A 22,962-nucleotide genomic window follows, 5' to 3' on the forward strand; every position below is an offset into this window, starting at 1 on the left:
GCTTTTCTGTGAAGGCTTCAGAGGACAAACGGCGTGATGATCAAGCAACAAGGCGGGCAGGTCTGGGGCAAAGTTGTGGAGAAGCTAACACCTTGAGCAGACCATTGATCAAGGTGGTGACAGCCTCATGCTGCAGGGATGGTTTTCTTCAGCAAGAAAAGGAAATGGTTAAGAGTTAACGGGACAACTTATAGCTAAAAACAGAGCAATCTGGAAAGAAAAACTGAAAAAAGGCTGGAAAACATGGGACTGGAGAGGAGTTTCACTCCAAGGCAACATACAATGACGTGCTTTCAGATCAGAATCTGTCCCAGATTCATATAATTTCACAATTATGCACTACTATGTGTTGGTGGATAAAAAAAAAAAAACTAACTAACTAAAATACATTTAATTTGGTGGCCAATATGAGATAAAATTAGAAAAAAAGTATTCACACCTCTAACAAAAATGTAGGTTTTGTTCTCAGGGTTTTCTCCTGTTACTTTGAAGTTTTACAACACTTAATATAATCTACAGGCAAAAATGGAGTTCAACATTATGAATTTCACCTATTAGAAGAAATATCTAGACTATATATGGTGATACATATGATATGTTCATTTCAATAGCTAGTTCAACAAAAGCCCATATGACACTTAGCAAATTTAATGCCTTCAGGCAGGACTTGTTTAGTGCTGAGTGCGCTCTTACCCCACACACACTTTTAATCCATTTCCTCTCAGAGTTCTGTGACTCTGCTGATTTGGCTGGAGTTGGCAGGACAAGGAGCGTGACATCCTCGCGCCGGCATTATTCTTACAACTTCCTGCTATTAGGAGCTCTCCTGCCTTTCCAGCCTCCCAGCCCTTCATGGTGGATGAGAACTGCAGTGCTGCTATGCTCCACTTCAGAGGACTTTGGCATTTCCTCTGCTGGGGTGCGGTGGCAGCTGTTGTTGAGGATGGGGTATAAATGTGGGAGTTTTGTAAGTCCGGTGGGGATTTGTGTGTGTCTGTGTCTGTGTCTGTGTCTGTGTCTGTGTCTGTCTGTACATATGTGTTAATGTGAGCTAATGGGGGATTTCTTTCCCCAACCCCCCCATTTAGTGAGTTTTCTTTTCCAGTGGTGGGAGTCTGATTGTTCAGTTTCCTGCCTTCCTGGCACAGTCTAAACCAGTGGTCTGAGTGTGGGTGACAGGGTGCTGAGTGGTCCAGTCAGACACGTCCTCCAAGGGTCCCTTTTGTTCCCACTAAGCTCTTTACCTCACACAGACGTCTTGGAAAACAACTGTAGTTCATATGAGTGACCTATGAGCTTAAGGTGTTACATGAAACATCTTCGTCTTCAACTAAGCTCCTTCTTTGGAGGTTTGTCAAATTGCAGATCTTTATTGGGGTATTACAAGGTTTTCATGAATTCAGGACTAGAGTGTGGTGTTGAAAGGTCAGGCATGTGTTTGGAGTATCTGAGTCACACCTTGAGCTCTGCACTGCTGATTTGTTGCGCCGCACCGGCAATATGTTTGCCAAAATGCCTGTGTGAGATCCTTCAATTGGCAAGAAAAACTGTTGACCCTTCATGAGTATTTATGTTCAAGTTGTCCTTAGGACCACACTTCACTGCAAGATATTCAAACATGTTGACTTTTGCGCCAATGAATTTCACACCGTCTGACCTCGACATGCATGATTTTATCCACTTGTCTAGATTCGATCCCGTTTATTTATTGTGCAATGACAAGAGAGGTAATTAGCGGGGAAACTATGCAGTTCAACTGAAATAAATCTTTGTGCCAGATCACGCTGGAGAACATTCCTTCGCTTATCAAAACTGGTAACTGCAACACATTCCTCGGATTCTAGCATGACGGGGTTTGGCTATAGCTCATGTTTTAACATCGATATTGGGTATTGTTCCAAGTGGCTGCTTTTCAAACAACAACACCTAACTGAATAAATGTTTCTGCACAGGTCATTGACGGGTGAGCAGAAGCAGAAGCAGAAGCAGAAGCAGAAGCAGAAAAAGGAAACTGTGTAGTTGTTTGGCACATCGACCTCAAACTAGGCATTTATCAAAAGTAAGGCAGCTCAGTGTCCAAATTATCTCGTGAACTCACTTGTTTTCCAGGAGACACTTTAGCAGAGCTGACGTTTGAACTAACTTTAAACTACACAATGATTTTATCCCCCCCACCTCAAACTTTGTACTATCTCATTACATCTCATTACATATCCCAGTACTTTCCAGGTGTTTTAATTTATTTTACCAGACAGTGTCAGTGCCTTGCAAAGGCTTTCATACACAAGTGAAATCTTGTTAAAATCACTTACTTTGGTGTATTTTACTGAAAGAACATATGATTAACCAACACAAAGTACAATATAATCTTCAAGTGGAACAAAAAATTAGACATGGTTTGAAAAAAACTTTTTTTATTTTTTTTTTTTTAGTCTGCTCCTCTGAGTCACAAGTCAACCAGGTTTCCACATCTGTTGGCTTTTTTGCTGAATAGCAATAAACAAATCAGATTGAATCCGGATTATTAATATACATTTGTTTATTTTACAAGTTGCTTTAGGTCTGTGACTGGGTCACTGTAAATCATGTAGACAAATTACATTTAGATCTGTGGTCACAATTTGTCATTGCATCATTTAATTTTAGGCATACATATAGAAGAGGAGTATGTGGGAAAGACTTAAAAAGAAGTGAGTTGAATTACCTATAACACATATTAATCTGTTACACAGGAAATCACAAAGCTGTCAGAAAGAGGCAAATACCACAAGGATGTCACCTTGAAAGACAATTAGGGTCAAGTCAGAGACAGACAGACAGAGCTGATAACAGGAAGGGAACATGACGAACGCACAGCCAGGCCAGAAACAAAAACGTAAAGCGACGTCACGCTTATCTTTTGGCTCTGATCTGCACACATTCTGTGAATCTGGAAGTCTTCTCATCAGTCTTCCAGGTGAGGTCAGTGCTCAGCTATGCAGCTTCACAGCAACTTTGAGATATCTCTCTGCATGTGCACTATAGTCAGCCACACGAGTGTTAGTGTAAATGTGCTATGTTACATTTAAAAATTACATTCAGCAAAATAGGATTTTCTAAATTGGATCCCCCCCCCCCCCACCCCATTTTTGACTTTCTTTTGGGAATCAATGAAGCTTTTGTGAATCTAATGACATCATAAACAAAGCCATTTGGCTTCCACAAAGTTTCTTTTACATGAAATATGACAGGCCTAAACAACTAAAAGCCTATGCAACTTTCAGACTATTAAAACAAAACAGTTCTTTACTTACAATTTCTTTATACTGCGGTGTCACAGCTACAAATATTTAGATTTGAAAGGCTCAGATTTGAAGACGTGTGTCCAGGGTTTGTTTATGGAAAACAAAGGGAGGTCTGGATCAACATCAAGCAAATTAATTATAAGGAGACCTGACAACATGGAGGAATGTGCTGTTACTGCATCTGTTGCCCTCCCTCGTGTGGCGTCTTTTGCATGTAATTCTTGATCTTTTTCACGTTTAGTTACACACTTTATTGTCTTTTACAGGACTTTTAGGTGAAAGTGGAAAGAAAATTGTGTGTGTGTGTGTGTGTGTTTTTTTTTTTTTTAATCAAATAAAAATCTGAACCTTGCCACTCAGGTCAGCTGGAGGTTGACAAATTTAACGACTGTTTTTCAGAAAAAAACCCAGTGAAGATGAACATCATCTAGCTGTAAACCACTGACCTTTCGGAACCCCCCACCCCCTCCCAACTGTTAAGGTCTGTGTGTTTTTCTTCCAGGATTGTCCCATATTTAGCTTCATCCATCTTCCCTTCGCCTTCAACTATCTCCACCGTCCCGACTGAAGAAAAGAATCCTCACAGCATGGTGCTGCCACCACCGTGTTTCACAAAGTGTTTCACCGTGTTTCTACTGCTTTTTGCCATGCATAACATTTTGGAAGGTGACTTCTGAAGGAAGATGGTTTCACTATTTTTTATTTAGGTGTGACTTAATAGGAAATTGGACTGGATATAAAGGAATAATTTTCTAGTTTGTTATTTGTAAAAAATCTTTAAAAGCATGTATCAGTTTCTTCCCACTGCACGAAATGTGCCAGATTGTGTTGGTATATAATGTAAAATCTTAATAAAAGACATTATGTATGGTTAGAGGAGTGATGTTTGCTTCAATATGCTGCACATTATGCAGTGTGGCGCTTTCATTTAGTAGCCTGCTGCCATATTGGTGTGTTTGACCATTTTAGACTGTAAACCTCCAAAGACATGAACATTTTTAGCTTCTTAATGTGGACAAAAATTTAAAAAAAAAATTAAAAATGTAACGGTGATGGATTCATGTAGATCCTCGCTCTAAGATGTCAAGATTGCGACGAATCCTCCGTCAGCTCCTTCAGAGCCAAATTTTTCCGCTGATCGACAAATCCCGACAGTGAACGAGCGCTCGTACATTTACGTCGACTCTACTTTATCTGCTTCTAAGGAGAAGCGAAGGAAATGACATCCAGATGTGGTGATGTCAGCTCTTCTCGGTGACTCCCAAAGCTGCGCGCTGCGAGCAGGGGCAAGGTTTTGTGGGAATTTTGAACACAGTCCGCGACTCGGACTTGCTCTGCCGAGAGGTCTGTAATCAGCGCTGAACTGATGGCGGCGACCACGGCGCTGGCTACAACCGGGATATTTGATTGCCTATTTAACAGGGGAATCAAAGGGAAACTGATGCACGTCACCGTCTAGTAAAAGTCAGCTTGTTAACTTCGGACCAGTGCATTTTTCCTAGGAAAACTGGCGTGGCTGTAACGGACACATGTAAAAATAGCACCTACACTCAAATATTCTTCTGCTCTGTGGCGCTACCTTCCCCAATGACCCTTTGAAAGTATCAATTATCAGCCACATCACTAAATGTCGTCATTGCAACTTCATCCCCCATGTTGCTGTGGGTGTGTGTGTGTGTGTGTGTGTGTGTGTGATCCTTTTATCTGCGTAATTAAAACCTACAGCTCCCAGTGTGTTGATCTTTTGGATACACGCGTCTCTCTCTCTCTCTCTCTCTCTCTCTCTCTCTCTCTCTCTCTCTTTTCCTTTGATAATATGTAACAGGACAAGATGTCGTTTTAAATTAGTAGTTCGAGTTCTGTTATTTTTCTTTCGACGTTGCACACGGCGGCTGCATGGCTCCTTTTTCGCCACAAGGTGGCAAAGCTGCATCAACCTTAGTGTTCCTGAGTGTGAAGCTTAATGCTTTAGGGTAGTGATAAACTGGAGGGGAAAAAAAAACAAAAAACAGAATAATTGTGGTTTTAAAAAAAAGTATTTCGTTTGCCTTTTATTTTGACTTTTTATTAACACTAGTTTATGCCATGTGCTTTAGTGGAACCGCACACATTTATACCTCAGCAGAGAAACCGCCACAATTATAGCTAAACCTTTCTAGTTCCCTCGTACCAACACACAGACCTTAACTAGATTTAAAGAAAGTCAGCTGAAAATTTGGTTCACACTTCTTCAGCTCTTTCTCTTCCCACGTGCTCTTCACAGCAGGAGGTACTTTGCTGGAGATAGAAGCAGTTACTCCAACGAGTGTTGGATACTGCCACAGGTTCTTAGTTAAATTTGGACTGAGACCATTCCAACATTTGATCCAAACCATTTTATTCTAGTTCTTGCTGTATGTTTTGTGTGGTCGTCCTGCTAAAATGGTGGCAATTTGCATCTCGTGGTTAAAACCAGTACAAATTTGATGTTTCCAATAGCCTAAGAACCTCAAATACACATTTAGACAGGTTTATGAATGGATAAAACAGCCCATTGTTACGCTTCTGAGAGTTCCAGCCTTACTGCAAATGAAAGTTTGCGGTAAACCAACAAGTTTAAATTAATTCAGCTCATTCTGTCAGAAGATTGTGAACCATTTCAAAACTGGTTCAAGTATAAACTTTGTTATAAATATTATAAATATAGTAATATAAAGTATTACTTGTTATATATATATATATATATATATATATATATATATATATATATATATATATATATATATATATATTTAAAACTAAAATGGACGCTGATAAAAAATTTTTTTTTAAAAATCACACAATTACGACACACAAGACATTTTTTAAAAGATTAACAGATTTAATAAAATTCAAGTCAAACATCAAAATACTGAAATGGCAGAAAAAAAATGTTTTTCTGTATTTCTTTTTTTTTATTTTGTACAAATCACAGTGGTTTAAAAATGTTACAAAATTTTTAGTCTCAAAACTTTTTTGCAACAGCAGCAAAAACATTCAGTTCTTTTTTTTTCTTTTTTATGTCAAAGCCCTTAATAACATGAGTGTGGTGTGCTCTTTTCTTTTTAACTTTTATAACATAACATAAACACTGACTGTAAATAACACCCATAAGAGTTCATGGAAACAAAAGTGCATAACAATACTATACCATAGATACAATCCACTTACAATTACAGTATCGACCGGGAGTAAATTACAGCAAGTCTGTCAATATAACTGACTTCATACATTCCTACTTACAGTCTAACTCAGTTAATACAGTGTGCTGTGCACTTAAAAAGGTGAGAAGTTACTTTCAGCTGGAATTGATCAAATTTACAACGTTTTGCTGTACTTTGGATAATCCCCATCTTCATAAAAGCACACATATAGCTATCACAGCTAATAGTTTTGCTTTTAATCCAGCCTATTGTTAGGCTTCAACTGAAATGATACTATGTGTGATTGCAATATAAAATGGCAGATAAACAGTGGAAGCAATAATTGGATTTGACTTGGAGAGAGCGAAAAACAGAACACGGTATCTTAACGCTGATCGAGATGAGTATATAGAGAGAATACAAAAGTTATTGTTAGGCTACACAAGAGAAGGAGCAGGCACCTGGAAGAGTGCAGCAGAAACTGCTAGTTTCCTACTTGTTTCAGCACTCAAGTCACCTGTGGTGCAGCTTTAGCATAGATGACAATACACATTAAACATGTTAAGCTCTTCAGGTTATTGATTAAAGTTATTAAATTACTTAACATAACAGGAAGCCAACTCATTTATTATCCAAGACGCTTAATCTTAAAAAAAAGCTACTCTCTTTTACGTTAATGTGTTGTATGTTTCTTGGCTTCACAGACAAACACATGAGCTCAGATGGCTATCGGTGCATTGCTGTCATTCTGTATAGAACTGAAAGTGAGGTTTCACTGAAGGCACAAGAGAGGAGACACCAAAGCAAGCAAATTATTGTGAGGTGCTCTCTCCGTCACCAGGCCTCACAATGAAGCAGGGATACCAGCCAGAAAAGTAGGAAGAAGTGCCCCAAGGATGAGACACAGAGGGAGAAAAAAAAAAAAAACAATATGAAGAAAATACATCCAATATCAAAATGTGAGAACATGTAACTTTGGCTTGTTGGCATCACGTGCTTTTTTCTTTTTTTTGTATACAATAAAAACTCCCACATCTTCATCAAGGTGTTTAGTAACTGCAATTAAAGCCCCAATAACAAAAGTTCCAGAAAATCAAACGTCTACATATCTGTCACCTAGGAAGCTTTTACTTTGCACATTTCATTCACCTATACATGCAAGCTGTTTAGAAACATGAAATGCTTTGCGTATACTTATTCACTTTAATACCCAAACCATCAAAAAAAAAAATTTAAATCACAAGATTAACCTCATTTCATTATGTTAATAGTAACAGCATAACAAGGGGACGTCTGTGGCATCAAACAGATCTTCTAAATTAGATTTCAAGCTCATGTCTTTTGATCTCCTCACATTATACCCTAAAAATGCAAATGCTAAATGCTTTAATGCTACATTGAGTTGTCAAAGACATGTGAATAAAGTCACTTACAAAGACAAGAACCTTGATAGGTTCCAATGCCAAAAAGACCTTCAAGACACTAAATGTTATTCAGCTTCTCGGAGCGCAACCTTTAAATAAAATGTTAATAACTTAAGTGGAAATTTCATGCTACAGTCAAATAAGACGGCTTAGAAACTATCTTATTTAAGGGAGAAATTCATGCCAACTACAGAAACACATAGAACACAAATTGCATTTTAAAGTCACACCAACAAAGTCTGGACGTCATGCAAGTTCATTGCACTCCACAAGATGTTGCACCCACCCAGTGCACAGGCCCGCCGGTGCATTTCACAAAGCTTTAGCTTCTCACAGTCAGTGGTTTAGAAGTTATACTGCAGGAGTCAAACATCCATGTTAATTAACTGGCTACCTTTTAATCACTTGGTTTATAAAGAAACATAATAACTGTAATGGAACAGCATCCTACTCAAGTTTTGGTACCTCTGCATCAAAAAGCCTTTTCATTAATTGATGTAACATAATCTCTCACTACAAAATAGTGAATATAAGTAAACTGAATTAATAAGGACAAAAAAATACCACAGTGTGAATACATATATAAGAAATTTGAAAACACTCTTTTTTTTTTTTTTTGTAAATCCTACTTTCTAAGTTTTTCTGAGGGTCTGTAAAAGGATCTTGAACAGATCTTTACCGGGGGTGCCAATAATTGTGGAGGACGCTGTATATCTAGTGTTAAGCCATTTCATTAGAACAACCTTGTCTCAAATTGCTGTTTGGAGAAATAAAAAGGATCATTTATCTGCATAAATATCATACCTACAGATTTGCAAGGCTCAGGCTGGCTTAAAATTTCTCTCCCTCAAATTTCAAAAAGACAGTGGCAGAGAGCCCATAAAAACACCAAAAAAAAAACAACAAAAAAACAACATTTTACATTTCTGACATTATCATTGAATCCTACCACTACCATGCCGGTTACTGCAGAACCAGTCTGCAGATTGAATCATAAGGCACAAGGACACAAGATCTGTCTAACGAGTCTGTGGGGAAGCCAAATTCCTTTTTTTTAAATTTCCTACAGCACTGCAGTGGTGCAACTTCAAATGTTGACGGAATCATTCCACGGCGTGTGGAAAGTGACTGACGCTGACTGAGGCTTGCTCACTTTTACTCAGTTTCCTCGTTCTCACACTAAATCAGCTCAATTCTCACTCGGGCCAAGTGAGAACCTATGCGACTTCTATTCTGGTAGTTGAAAATTGCTTTGCACACCTCCTGTGGATCAACAGCATAATGTACCACATGCCTCACACAATCTACCCATCGCAGAGAGTTTGCCTGGGTAAAGCTGTGGGGCGCAAACCCACAAATAGAAAACGTGCTAATAAAAACTCACAGCTGCAACTTTTTTTTTTTTTTTTTTTTTTTTTTTTTTTCCACATTCAAATGAAAGCCCAAAGAATTAGCACCCTAAATGAGAAAACCCTATTTGCTCAAACTGGTGAAACAACAACAAAAATGAATCTAAAGAAATGTGTTGGCAAGAAAGAAGGAATACGTCACATTGGTTTAGAATAAAAAAGCAGCAAAAGACATCCCAGGATTTAGAGAAAACCTCAACCTCTAAAATCTTTTATCAGTTTTTTACAGACTCTGTGAATAGAAAAAACAAAATCAAGTTCATAAAATTTAAAAATTATTCTAAAGTTTCTGTAAGTTCTGCACAAATAAATAAACCATCAGACAGTCTCCTAAACTATGTGTGTCTCTGTGTTCATGTGGACACTGTTTTCAGCACCAATGTTTAATCCTAGCAGAGAACGGAAGGCAATGTTTTAAATGGACCATCATTAGTCCTTACAACCAGAGCCAGCCCATTGGGTAGGGCGGGTGTTTCTGCATAACCCTTTAAAGGTTGTTCTCACAAGTAGTCGCTGAATAATGGCAGTTAATTATCCAGATTTATCTGCAAAAATATTAAATGTAAATAAGTAGAGAATACTGAAGTTAAATTAGGATTGTTAATATAACTAGAGTTGCACATATCAAGTTTTTTTTTTTTTTCTGGGTAATTTAAACTTTTTTTTTTTTTTTTTGAGATCTGACCTCCCAATTTCAAAAGTCATTATAAATAAGAAGTTTTAAGCGGGTTAGTTTGCTTACCCCTTGGGCCGGCTCTACTTGTAACAAGCATCTAATACTGCCTTCTGCTTCTAAAACTTGTTCTAGTTTCTACTACAGCCCCTCCCAAGTTAGAAAATGTAAATAAACAAAAATAAAGGGAAGAACTACACCTTTGGTATTCAGAATCAGCTGAAAACCCTTTTAAGTATCCATTATTTTAAATCCACTAGCAAACTAGTGTGTGTACTTTTGTAACACTCTGCAAGGAAAAATTAATATAGTTGATAAATACAATAAAACTCCTACTACGGAAGTGATAGGACCCTGAGCAGTGCGACCCCTGGTGGTGTACGGGTGTAAAGGCTTGCTCCAATGGTTCAATGCACCTTAGTGGCCAAGGACATTTAATGCTGTATTAAATTTCCCCTTCACGACAGAGGTATTAAGTAAGGCTAGCCCTTTAAAAAAAACAAACAAAAAATATATCAGTGCTATAGAGTGGCTCCATGTCAGTCTCCATGAACATTTTGAAAATAAGTGTTGAGTGCAGAAAGATGGTGTGCAGAGTTACATGACAAAAGAGATATGAGGACTGACTGGTAGATAATTTATGTCTATTTTCTCAACTCTTTATCTAGTTGAGAATACAATAGAAGGATTGCATTTGTGGTTGCAGTGGTGATTTCTGACTTTGTCAGAGGTTTTTGCTTTTTTACCCTACTAATAATAGCCTCCCAAATTGCCCCAAAATGCACATTAAGTGATTAAAAGACAAGTAATAATGAGCTAATTGTCTGAGTTAGTTCCTGTATCTACTGCTGGTTTCACAAGGGTGAAATGTGGAGATGCATCTGCATGTGCTAGCAAACAGTCTGTATAAGAGGTGAAGGCAAACGTAGACTCCCCCACTCGCCAAAGGGAGCTGCAGTGTCAAATGTGTAAAAGTTATTAAGGTCGATGTGAAGGTTGAAGACTGAGAAAACGGAGAGAAAAGAGAGCCCTTGCTTCCAGTTCCCAACACTCCAAGGCAATCGGGTGCTGGTAGAGGGAGAAAAAGCATTTACGTACAGGAGGAAGGGTTGCTCTGCACCGCCATTGTCCTTTTAGAGACCACTGCATCTCAACTTGGAAGCATCACTATATTCCATACACTCACACATTCATGCAAATACCCCTTTCTGTTGAGTCCCGATCCGTCCCACCACCAAAACACAGTCGTGTGGCGACCCACTCCCACCAAGAGGCACATACACTCCTCCCGAGCATGCAGACATTCAGGAATATTAGCACTGAGAGTAATTTCTCCACCGATAGAGGGATCACAACCATTCTCCTCTGTCTTTGCTAATCCGCGGGTTAGCGTCCGCCGAGGGGAAGATCCAAGAGCTAGACGTAGAAAACCCCTTAGGAGACGTGTGGAGAGGAAGACGGGTGTCTCCAGAAGCACCAGCCCCGTTTGGTGTGCTGCTTGCGCAGGATCTCTTCCTCGAGTTCACGCTCCTTTTGAGAACGCAGGTAGCGGTCTTCCTCCTTCAAGAACCACACCGGAGGCCAACGCTGCTTCTCAAAGTGCCTCTGGTTTTCTGCGAGACAGAATGCAAATTTGTCCTCAAAAAATGCCGTTGGTGCAAATATCATTTGTGACTGGTTTAAGGTACCAGGCTAATAAAATTCCCGAATGTAGAGAAATTGAATTCTACATTTTGGTTGAAACTAAAATTGCAGAATGACAGAAAAGTAATGAAATGGACTTTAGAGAGGAAGGCAACAAGGCACAGGAGGGCAAGTTGACTGCAGCGTACCTGGAGACATAGCCTTCATGTCTTTGGGAAACTTGCGGCAGATGCTATTATAATTGGTGCAGATGTGATGAAGACACCAAGCAGAAAGCTGTTTGGCATTGTGGAACTGTGAGAAGAAAAAAAAGAGAAAGTATTACTGTTCAAAAGAAATAAAAAACTAATGTATGTCTGTATGAAATGAATACAAACTGGTTCACCATACAGGACCGCGAACTATTGTCTACGTAAATGCAATTTTATGTCAAAACTCACCTGTGAAACTTCAAGGTAAGCTAGCACCTGTCCATCAATGTCCACTCCTTTCACTGCCAGTTGCAGTAGCTCATCCACAGCATGCTGCTCTGAAGAGGCAAAAAATTAAAGAGAATAAAGTATTTTCTAGTTGCATGCACCACTGACACGTAATTCTGTAATCCTTCGTTTTAAACTACATAGAGGTAAAGGTTTTCATTATTCTTAAAAGTTAGAAAATTAAGGTCTACAAATGTGAATCTTAACAATAAAACAATGCTCAGTTGCATGCAGTTGGTAGGGAACAAAGAAGAGAGTGAAGTTTAGACTCTGCTGTGTTTACAGCACCCCACACAGTAATACTTACCAGTGAGGGCAACGAGTCGTGGCAAACACAGACGGTTGGCCAGAACTATTAGTTCCATGGGCTCCAATCCAGGACACGGTGTCAGGAGACCACAGTACAGGAACTCAAGCACTCCATGCATACATGCTGTACTGGTGTTAGGAATCGATACCTATAATGCAATAGCAGCAAGAGAAGATGGGGGTCAGCTGTAAAATTTTGTACATTAATGCAATTCCATGCAATGCAAATGCAACGCAATGAAGTGCTGCAAAAAGAAGGTCACAATGGTTCTCAGTCCTTGTGGTGCATGTTTGTTCATTATATACTATACGCTCCTCTGAAAAGGATCTATTGTCACAGTTTCATTACATTACATGTAACCAATTCATCAGCAGCTAATGAAGCAATAGCCCCAGAAAACAGAAGGAAAGTGAACCATTATGATAGAATGACCTCCCCAAGAGGTCTTTGAGTCTACCCACTCTGTCACTTTACAGTCTCCACTCTCATAAACAATTAAGAAAATGCCAGCATGGTGCGGTCTCTCGTCCCAGAGAAAGGTAGTGTCTATAGTTTAAAGCTCTAGCTAAGCAATGCATTAATGAATGGACTCAGACGTAGTGACATATACGAATACGAGCTGTAATCTATACAAACGGTGTTTTGTTCTCAGAATTCCACCATTATTAGTTTACTGCATGCTAAATTTAAAACTATTCATGGCAAGACTAACACGCAGATGTATTACATGTTAATACGCAGAGACCTAGAGATGCAAAGTAACAAAGCAACAACTAAAAAATTCAGGTCAAATGATGCGAACGAACAAAGAAATAAATGTGATAATAACCGACACGATGACTCTACAGATGGCTGCCTTGGTACTTGGCTGACTCTCATTATTGTTCTTGGGGATTTTTTAATAGCACAAACCTCTCAAATGAACTACCCAAGAGAGACAAACACACTGAACCACTGCTACAAAGTCTTCAAAGCTGCAAACTGTGCAGTTCCTCACACAGCTTTAGGATTCTCCGATCACTATCTACTTCATCTCATTGTAATCTACAGGCAAAAACTGAAAAACCTCAGTATGTTGTTAAGACTATAAGGAAGTGGACTGATGAGTCAAAGTAGATGATACAGGCTTGTTTTGACTGTAAAGACTGCAGTGTTTTTACAGCTTCAGCTACTGACCTAAATTAACTTGCTAAAACTGTGACATACATCCGTATTTGTAAGTTTAAATGTGTCGACCAAATAATATGAATGGCACGCACTTTCCAATGAAAAGCACATTTATTAGTTCGTAGTTTAAGCAAAGAGACGAACAGCTGATTTGTCATTTAAAAGAAGATTGTTTTAATTTGGAGTTTTGAGGATGACTATGAAGGGTTCAGTTCATGAAGCTTTCACCATTTCTAGTTACTCATATGACATAACATATTCGCAACACATTGACCCCCTTTCAGTTCAGCACTGAAAACAGAGTTATTTTGAGTGTCTGGGTTGAGAAACTGCACTGTGTAACCATGTCTTAAACTTCTGCTTCTATTTATTTTTGTGTGTGGTTTAAAGCTTCAACAAAGCAGACTCAAACAGGATGCATTCTAATTGCTAACTTTTGCCTGATACTGATGTATAAAGTTTTGTGGGCAGCCTCGTTCTGATTTCAAACATTATGTTTTCAGCGTCACAACATACATTACGGCAAATAGACTATAATATTAAGCTCTGAAGTAATTATTTATGCTCCTGATACGTTTACATTTAAAAGGAATTTAATTTCACTAAGAAGGTCCACTAAAAAAATTGTCTGTTTTTGTCTTCATACTTGTTGACATGCTTGCATGTCAACAAATATTCTACAAATGGAAAATGATTTATGGCATTCTGGCATTTGTTTTAATTCCTGACCAGCTGTTTGCATGTTTCCATTGATATTTTGCATATTTATCTTTGGTCTGCAAGTCTGTGATGTTTCAAGGCTTCCTTCCGATCACAATAAGCTTAACTTCCTCTGCAGATTCTCTATCAGACTCAAGACAAGACTCTGACAGGGCCCCTCTAAAACATTAGCATTACTAATATTATTATTAACAATCATTTTAACATTAAATCATAATTTGACAGTAAAGTCCATGACTCCAGAAAGTAAAATACATAACTAAAAATACACAATTTACTTATTATTAAGCAGATTTTTTTTGTATATATAGTTTCCATTATCATTTTAAACTTTAACAAAATTATTCAAAAGTGTTTGACATTTATTTGCAGTTATTCTGAACATGAGTCCTTGTAACCTGAACTGGCAGTCTTTGAAAAGAGACTGTGAGATCTTGTTGCATAACACAGTTGAAAGTTCAACTTAAAGACAGACCTCAACTTCCTTTGAGGTTAGGTCAGGCACACATGCCTTACCAGAAGCTGCATCTTATGTTACACATAAGGTAACAAATCCTGAGAAATATTGGTGTCAGTGAAGGTACTCTTCTTCAATGAAGATGTATTAAGAGAAACAGCCCATTTAAGCTATCGTTGTTCTGTAGCCTTTGTGTAATTTTCTCAATGTTTCTAAATACAGCTAACCTATGACAACTTGACAATATGGACACTTCACACAGAAAACAGCAAACATAAACAACATTAAGCTCTCAGACCATTACATAAAAACAAAGCCCATGACCTCAATTTGTCTGTGGTTTTTATTGAGTTAAGATATCTTCTGAGAATAGAAACAGGAAGTCGGAAATACTGCTATGCATGTTTTCTCACCCTGGTAAAACAGATTTTCACAGAGGCATGCGCCTCAGTTTAATTTAAGGTAGAAAAAAAAACAGCATCTGAAGTCTTTTGTCAAATAAAGACTAACCAAAGCAGTCAATTGTGTGTAAATGCATTTACTCATAAGTTCTTATCTCTGGACATTACTTGTCTAAGTCATCGAGAGATATGGTTATTTGCAGACCTTTAACACCACCCAGGAGTGAAACAAAGATTAGTAGGTCAATCTGATAGAGAACCATCTGTGTGGTTTAGGTGATCAAAAATATTAACCTAACCCCAATAACTCCTTAACCTTTACCACATGTAATCAGATGTAACAAGCTGTGTACTATACCTCTGTGTGAGCTAAGGCATGTTTCAACTGCAGCAACCTTTTCCATGAGTGAAAGAGGTTTTCTGAGGCTCTTCTTTATCAATCTGTAACAATAACCTGGTAATAAAAAAATTACCAGAATAGGTTTTAAAAGTTATATTTTGATTTACCTTGTTATTGACAGAAGCTACATAGAGGGTGCTAATTATTTCCTATTGGCTGAATAGGTATAAGGTTTATGTTTTAGATAAGTTTAATTGATTTCAATTTTTTATTGGTTCTTCAGGGTAACATAATGTCAATAGGACCTTTTCTTTATAAAGGCCATTCTTCCATTCCTGTTTTGTCAATTTTTCAGGATTTAGGATTGGAGACATATAGTCACATTCCATTCCAAAACTGAAAGTACCCATATCTCCAAGGTCTGTATTGGCTGGGCAATCTCACCTCCTCGATGTAGCTTTCCATGAAGGAGCCACGGAACATGGCGGCCATCCAGTCACAGCTGGATATGAGCAGGGGCTTGTGAGCCGGGAGGCAGCCATCATCCAGCCGGAACACAACATCTGAAACCGGGGTGGGAAAAGAGCGTTCATCTCGTGGAATGCCACAGAAGCCCAAACTACAGAAAGGAAAAGACAGACGAGGCGGACGTCCAGACACGCACACACAGGCAGCAAGAGGACCAGACAGACACAGAGAGAGACATGGACACAGGTAGACAGACAGAAAGATAAATTGACAGGGAGACGCAGCAGCTCTCCACTCATTGTATGGGAAGGAAAGCAAACGCAGGGTGGTGGGTTAAGCAGAACAATTAAGAAGTCTGGTAAAGAGAGGGCTGTGTTGTCCCGAAAAATCAGTTACATTCTTCTTAATTTAATCAATCAAAATTCATATGAGTTCTATGGGAACAATCATCACTATGATCAGAAACGGAACAATGACAGCACAGAGAGACGAAAGTCAAGTTTTGTTCAGAAAAGGCAAAGACGACACTAAAAGGAGACACAACGCAAAACAAATAAGACAGTGTATGGGGTAGAGCGAACACAAGAGAGGCAGACTGACACAACACTCAGTCATCAAGTCAAATGATGACTATGAAGGAATCAGTCAAAGAGACAGATGCAGCATGGGGGGCATCACATTTAGAATCACAAATGCTACACAAAAAAAAATTGCAGCATTGAGTGGCTGACGTGGTTTACCAGCAAAAGTCCCTTTATTGAGGCACTCTTTGATTCGATTGGCTCTGCGGACGTGGAAGGCCTTTGTGATCTCCTGGTTCATGAAACTCTCTCTGTTCAAAACGTTGGCCACCATCATCCGAAGGTCAAACACCTCAAGCAGCTCTGCAATGGTGGCCACCTGCATCAGATCGCCTCGACTCTCGTCCAGGCTGCCTGTGTAGAGGTACTGAAGCACTGCCTGGAAATGCAGCAAACCCAGAGGTCAAACACACCGAAAACTTAAAGAGCATTTAATGCACAGTGCAGAGCATTCAGAGAAAGTCTTGTTTTAAAATAAACAAACATACATTTCTTCTGTTTTTGCTAGTTTTGTGCTCGCTAGGTGTTCCCAGTAAAAAAAAAATTGTGATGAAATTAAATCAAATAATGATTTCATTTCATTTCATTTCATGACAAAGGGAGGGGAAAGCTATCAAACTAACCCTATGTGAAAATGTACTTCTTTTAGCTAAAACATGCATTAACCTTTATTAACCACTAGTAATGTAAACAATTTAGAATAACCTTAAATGGTTCCTCCTGAATAAGTGCATCCATGGCAACCACAGTCATCAGACGAGGTCGTCCAGTCATGGGATCATCAACATGCTCCAGACACACGCTGAGAAACCCCCTTCCCCATCCAGAGAGGGCTCGACCTGTCCCCATTGCTCCCATTGAGTACTGGGCTCGAGAGGGGAGTGCATTATCACTCTGGGAAGTCCTCAAAGACCCCTGCTGGAGCAGCTGAGGTCGGTTCAGGCCCCGCACTCCTCCATCTATTCCATCTTTATCAATGTCCAGGCTCTTAGTGCGCCCAGCTTGCTCTTTGGCTCCTCTCCTGCTCTGCTCATCTTCCTCCCCACTCTCTGTGTTTTCCTTGCCCTCCTGTTCCTCTCCCATTGCCCCAAAACTCGACCCACCAAGATCAAGCGTGAAAAGGTCGTAGAACTTGGAGCAGGATGTAGCCAGGTAAACTTTGTGCGCAAAGACACGAGTGGAGCCCCCTTGCAAAAGGAAAAGAACATCTGCGCAAAGAGGATGACAGAAAAGGGAGTCAGGGCCTTCGCCGTCTGTGGCCGGTGGGTCGGGGATGCCCACTATAGGGCGTGGTGGTCGAGGAGGTAGGAAGGGTGCTTGGAGAAGCGGTCTCTGGACCTTTTTCAGGTGGGACTTCCAGAACTGCAGGTGCCGACGGGAAATGAGGGCTGCACGGATGGCGTTGTCAAACACATCTTTGACTCCAAACTGGGCAACAATGCTCGTCTCATAGTAAGGAACCCCAAGTTCTTTTGCCACCTCGTGGCCTCTCTCTGGAGGGAGGATGTCTGTTGGTTTGATGGGTCTGTGAGTGAAACAGGAAAACGTTCAATCAACAGGTAGGGCAAGATTATATATTAACAACAACCATTCATGCAAAGATAAGCAAGCTTATGTACCTACATGGAGCGTATGCCTCACTTCTGAAACAAAACCACTGAGTGACGTCAATACAGTGATGTAACAGCAGTTTTTATGGGTGGCTGTATTCCAACAACTTTTGGACTGTTGATATTCTTCTCTTATCATGTCAACTAAGCTCCATTGGTCCTAAACTGGCAATTCTTTGCATATGATTTGGCTTCTTGCCTGTTGTGTTTGTGTTACACTGGGTCTCAAAAGTGTTCACATTCTGATTTAAATGTTTTTGTGATACAATTGATGAATTAATATAATTTATCAATTGCATTCATCGATAAATCATTTAATGCAATTTTAACGTACAATGTGACATTTATCCTGTAAAATATACATCATCAAAGGTACATCAAATGTATATTATCTCAAACTTAAGGAGAAGTATCATTTTCAACAGGTTTGTTACTTGAAAAAGGCCCCACTTAAATCCCTCAAGCCAGTTTTTTGCACCATAAGACATACCTTGCAATTTGCAAGCAAGGTAGTAAAGCAACATTCTTGCAGGTTGTGTCTCAGAAAGAATGTTAATGCTTAATGAGGAATGAATCTCACTTTGCTAACGGCCGTCTCGCACGGTTAACTGCATCTAGGTCAGCGTAGCGCAGATCCAGCTGGCAGCCGACCAGGATGATGGGTGTTCGGGGACAAAAGTGCTTGATCTCCGGAAACCACATAGTGCGAACATGGCGCAGGGAGTTGGGATTAGCCAGAGAGAAGCAGAGTACCACTACATCCGACCTACAGGAAAGGATGAGAGAGAAAACACTTCATTTTATGTACGAACAAAATAACAGACGTCAGAGGCAAAGGTGGGCTGAGGTGCTCTGTCAGGGAATGTCAGTCAAGACAGGGCATTTGGGCCCTGTCTTGGATATATGGGAACAGAAAAGGAAGAAATAAAAAAAAGAGCTACTGCTGACTCATGCAACATGATGTCAGCTTGCATTAAAACTTATGCAAAGTGCATAAGGAGGAAGCTTGTTCAGCTTCTGCAAGGCATCAAGGGAGCAGGAAGCATATGCGAGAGCTAGGTGGTGTGTGGCAGATGGTGGAGAGGTTCACAAGAGGAGTGTAGATCTCGCAACTATTTGTGTGGCTTGAGCCTCTTTCTTTCTTTCTGTTGTGTAAATCTCCAAAAGGCCTTGAAAGCAACAAGAAAAAGGAGTCTAAAAATAGTTCTGGATTTAAACTCTCACACAGATCCACCAGATTTGTCTGAGCAAGCAGATCACCGCATTTAGCAGGAGATCGCTAATCCTCACAAGATGGTGCATGTCTGCCTACTTCCAGGTAATGTCAAGGGTGGATCATTAACTCTTGGTGAAAAGGCAAAAAAAAACAAAAAAAAAAAACTATTTGTAACTCCTCACCCTCTGCAACAATGCATAGGACAAGACTTAGCCTCAGCAGCAAAAGAATACTCAGACTTATGTAACTTGTGCTACATTCATCATCATTTGTGGCTTGGGGACAATTAAATTATATGGCTATATTGCAGTTTTTGACATTTGCCAGGAATCCAGTACTTATCAGAGGAAGTGAGGTAAATCATCAACTGAACTTGAGAGCAACATTATAAAACAGTAAAATATGCCTCATTTCCTTGGGCAAAATACCTACATGCCAGGAGTTATGGAGTGTTTAATGAGACAACAAAGGATGTGCTGTTGAAGAAATGTGGTTTTACTGTTGTTTAACTATTTTGGAAAATTCTTGAAGGGCGTTTACAGATTAATCTGATTGACCACATAGATGAAAGGAACCTGATGTCCCACTGCTAAGCTCGCATGGCCCCTGTAGACTTAGGAAGTAATCAGCTGGGATATTTTTTGCTGTTCTGATTCCACAGTCCTCTTTATTTGTCGGATAATCTCGGAAAAGCTCCCAAGGACATAATATAACACAGCAGGCAATTAAATCACAATGCGCGCACACACAGTCAAGCAAGCTCCCATTAGCACTTTTTCAAAGGATTATTACTACATCTTAGCCAGGTGCACACGATGCAGCTCACACAATTGTACATGTATAGATTTATGTCTCAGAATACAGTCTACTTTGTCTGGCTTAATAATATTTGCCTGCTCCATCTTCAAGACTTGAAGGAATTCCCTCATCCGCAGCCCCTTGAACTCTGGTGAAACAATGCTCAAGTTATTCTTGTCTTAAGACATATTCTTAGACTGAAAATTATGCTGAAAACTAAAATTTGTCATTTTGTAGAGACCTGGGGGTTTTCAGCCTAAATAGACTTGTAACTATCCATGATTTGATGCAGCTTCATGTAAACTCAGTGGGATGAAAACTAAGCCTAGAACATGATCCTGCCACCACCACATTTAAGTGTGGCTCCATCAGACCATAAAACATTCTTCCACAAGGTCTTAGCTTATAAAATGTAGATTTCAGATTGTATTGTTGCAACAAGGCTCTTTGTTGTCTCTCTGACCAGTTTAGGTCTTATTTTTCTATCAATTATGGAGAAATATCCAGTTTTAGTAATGCTTCACATGTTTCATATTTTTTTATCATGATATATTTCCAATTTTATGTTTTTTTTTTTTTTTTTGCATCTTTTTATTGACAAATAACTTTATATGATAAGATTTCTTTGATTCTTTGTGGCCTCCCTGCCAACTGTAGCTTTAGGTGAATTGTTTAAGTCAAAAAATGCCACAAAAATAAACGAGAACAACTGAACTTTATTTGTTGTTCATCACTTTCTCTGTAAATGAAAAACCTAAATCAGGTGTGTTTTTAAGAAGATTAAATGCGGAAATTTATAACAGGTTTGCTTGAAATGATCTATCTTGATCTCCTTATTGTAAGACAATTAGTTGTAATGATAAATTGCAAAAAAAAAAACGGGGGGGGGGAGAGGGGGCAGGCTGACTCAAGTTACATTGGGCTTAATCTATTTTCCAGTAGCTACCCGTTTTCCTGAACTCCTTGTAACAAGACATGTGACGGTGTGATGTTCTAAGTTTTCTGTCAACAAAAACCTTGCCAGGTGTGAGGAGGGTCAAAGAGCAGCTACATGCCAACCGTATGGAGAGGTTAGACTTATTAATGAAGGAGTACGGGCGGTAAGCACACAGGAAAGGGAGTTGGCTCAGATAAACAGGGGGACAAACAGAGTTGGGAACACAAAAGGACGATGGTTAAGGAAGAATGCTTGATGTTGTTTTAATGCTGGGTAAAACCAGCTGAGCTGGCACTGTGTTTCTAATCAGCTGACTCCAGACTCACAGTGTGGATAGATGTGCACACACACAAGCACGCGCAAACAAACATACACACACAAACAGTAGCAGATCCCCAGGCGAATGTACAGACATTTAAACAGTGGGTAAACACAACAAAGGGGTAAAAATTTGAACCTTAAACTAACCTCCATGCGGCTGACAAAAGCATAAGTGAAGTGCGTCACGTACAAACCCTTTATATAAAAGGAAACAAGGTGACACCTTATGCAAGGTCCCTCCGAACAACCTTGACACGTCCTACTTAAATTTATGGGAAAATTATGGGGTCTTTGTGTTGGTTGGTGAAAGAACCTATTATATGAAACTGTATGCAAGAACAAATATCTTAAATAAAACCAAGTTGCTTTCTGGAAAAAGGTCAAATCTTTTCTCTACAGTGTACTCACTAAAAAAAGTTAATAGTTATATAATGTGTATTATTAAGTTTTTTTTAATGTTTGGAGGTTTTGTGGTTAAAACATGGCGACTTTGCTGTGATATGTGGCATTTCCTGATTGTATTTTAGCAATAAATCCTTCTGCATTTCATGCCAATAAAGCAGCTTTGACGAGAGAACGACTAACAAGAGGATACAGGGATCATCCGATCGTCTCCTGTGGAGGAAGGATGTAACAGCTTGAAAGGGATGTCCAATGCAAAAGAGAAAAAACTGTCGGATTACACAACAAATATGTAAGCAGTTTTTTCAATAAATTTGAATATTACTGAAAATGAAAAATGATTAAATTCCCAGAACTCAAATGCAAGATTACCACAATTGTGTTTTCCATTTAACATCCTTTTCTGACCGAACCTCTGCTATGTTCTATTTTTTTGTCTACACAAATTGCATGTCATAATCACATCAATAGAAATGTGCACATTCTTGATGCATATGAGAACACAGAATGTTAATTTCTATACTAAAATAAAACAGCTATTTGGTGATGTTCTGTTTTGAGATTTACTTGCATGCTTGTACATCAATTTTTGATTATGAAAAGTCTGTTCAATTCTAATCAGAAGTTTCTAACTTCCAGATCTAGTCAAATACGTTTTATTAGATCCATCCGGCAGTGAATGTATAAATATATAAAACAATATTTTAAAAAAACAAACGAGACATTTCTATCTTATATATCTCTTGGCTACATGAAAATATTTCCAGGTAATTAACCTTGTTGTCCAGCATCAGATGTGTTATTAGGTCAGTACGTTCAGGCTGGTGGACAGCTTAAGGCTTGGCGTTCATGTGCACTCTCACCTGCCGTAGGCAAATCGCCTGTCTTTGTGATGATCCCCAAATGTGTCCCAAAGCCTCAGGGACACACTGACCTCATCCACCACGTCCCGAGATCTCTCCAGCACCTACAATGTAGACATGTCATTGTCATCAGATCAAACGTTTCACGTTTATTTGCAAAATTTGTGTTTTCGTGGGATTAAAGGAACAATTAGTTATCTGGCTTTAAAAGGAATAACCCCAGGATTAAACTACATGACGTACAGTGGCATTTAAAGTTAAATGTTTTATGTAGCAAAAAAAAAAAAAAAAAAAAAT

The 22,962-nt window shown here is 39.1% G+C and overlaps 1 protein-coding gene across 6 annotated transcripts in view; it reads right to left on the minus strand.

The window, feature by feature from the left end:
• Positions 1 to 8,929: 8,929 nt before the first annotated feature.
• Positions 8,930 to 22,962, minus strand: part of rhobtb4 (Rho related BTB domain containing 4) — a 46,623-nt gene continuing 32,590 nt past the window's right edge. For 5 of the 6 annotated variants that reach the window (XM_015042742.1, XM_015042743.1, XM_015042741.1 and 2 more), the window contains 8 exons: positions 18,709 to 18,894; positions 17,224 to 18,043; positions 16,678 to 16,897; positions 15,914 to 16,032; positions 12,382 to 12,532; positions 12,036 to 12,124; positions 11,784 to 11,889; positions 8,930 to 11,564 (listed from right to left, as the gene is read on the minus strand). In XM_015042742.1, the coding sequence (XP_014898228.1) occupies positions 11,386 to 11,564; positions 11,784 to 11,889; positions 12,036 to 12,124; positions 12,382 to 12,532; positions 15,914 to 16,032; positions 16,678 to 16,897; positions 17,224 to 18,043; positions 18,709 to 18,894 (1,870 nt within the window). In that variant the 3' untranslated portion in view covers positions 8,930 to 11,385. Of the gene's footprint in view, positions 11,565 to 11,783; positions 11,890 to 12,035; positions 12,125 to 12,381; positions 12,533 to 15,913; positions 16,033 to 16,677; positions 16,898 to 17,223; positions 18,044 to 18,708; positions 18,895 to 22,665; positions 22,770 to 22,962 lie in introns of all 6 variants that reach the window. The other variant, XM_015042740.1, reaches the window with a different exon arrangement.

Source organism: Poecilia latipinna, unplaced genomic scaffold, assembly GCF_001443285.1.
Source record: "Poecilia latipinna isolate Pla-1442-1.1 unplaced genomic scaffold, P_latipinna-1.0 Scaffold600, whole genome shotgun sequence".
Lineage (NCBI taxonomy): Eukaryota > Metazoa > Chordata > Actinopteri > Cyprinodontiformes > Poeciliidae > Poecilia > Poecilia latipinna.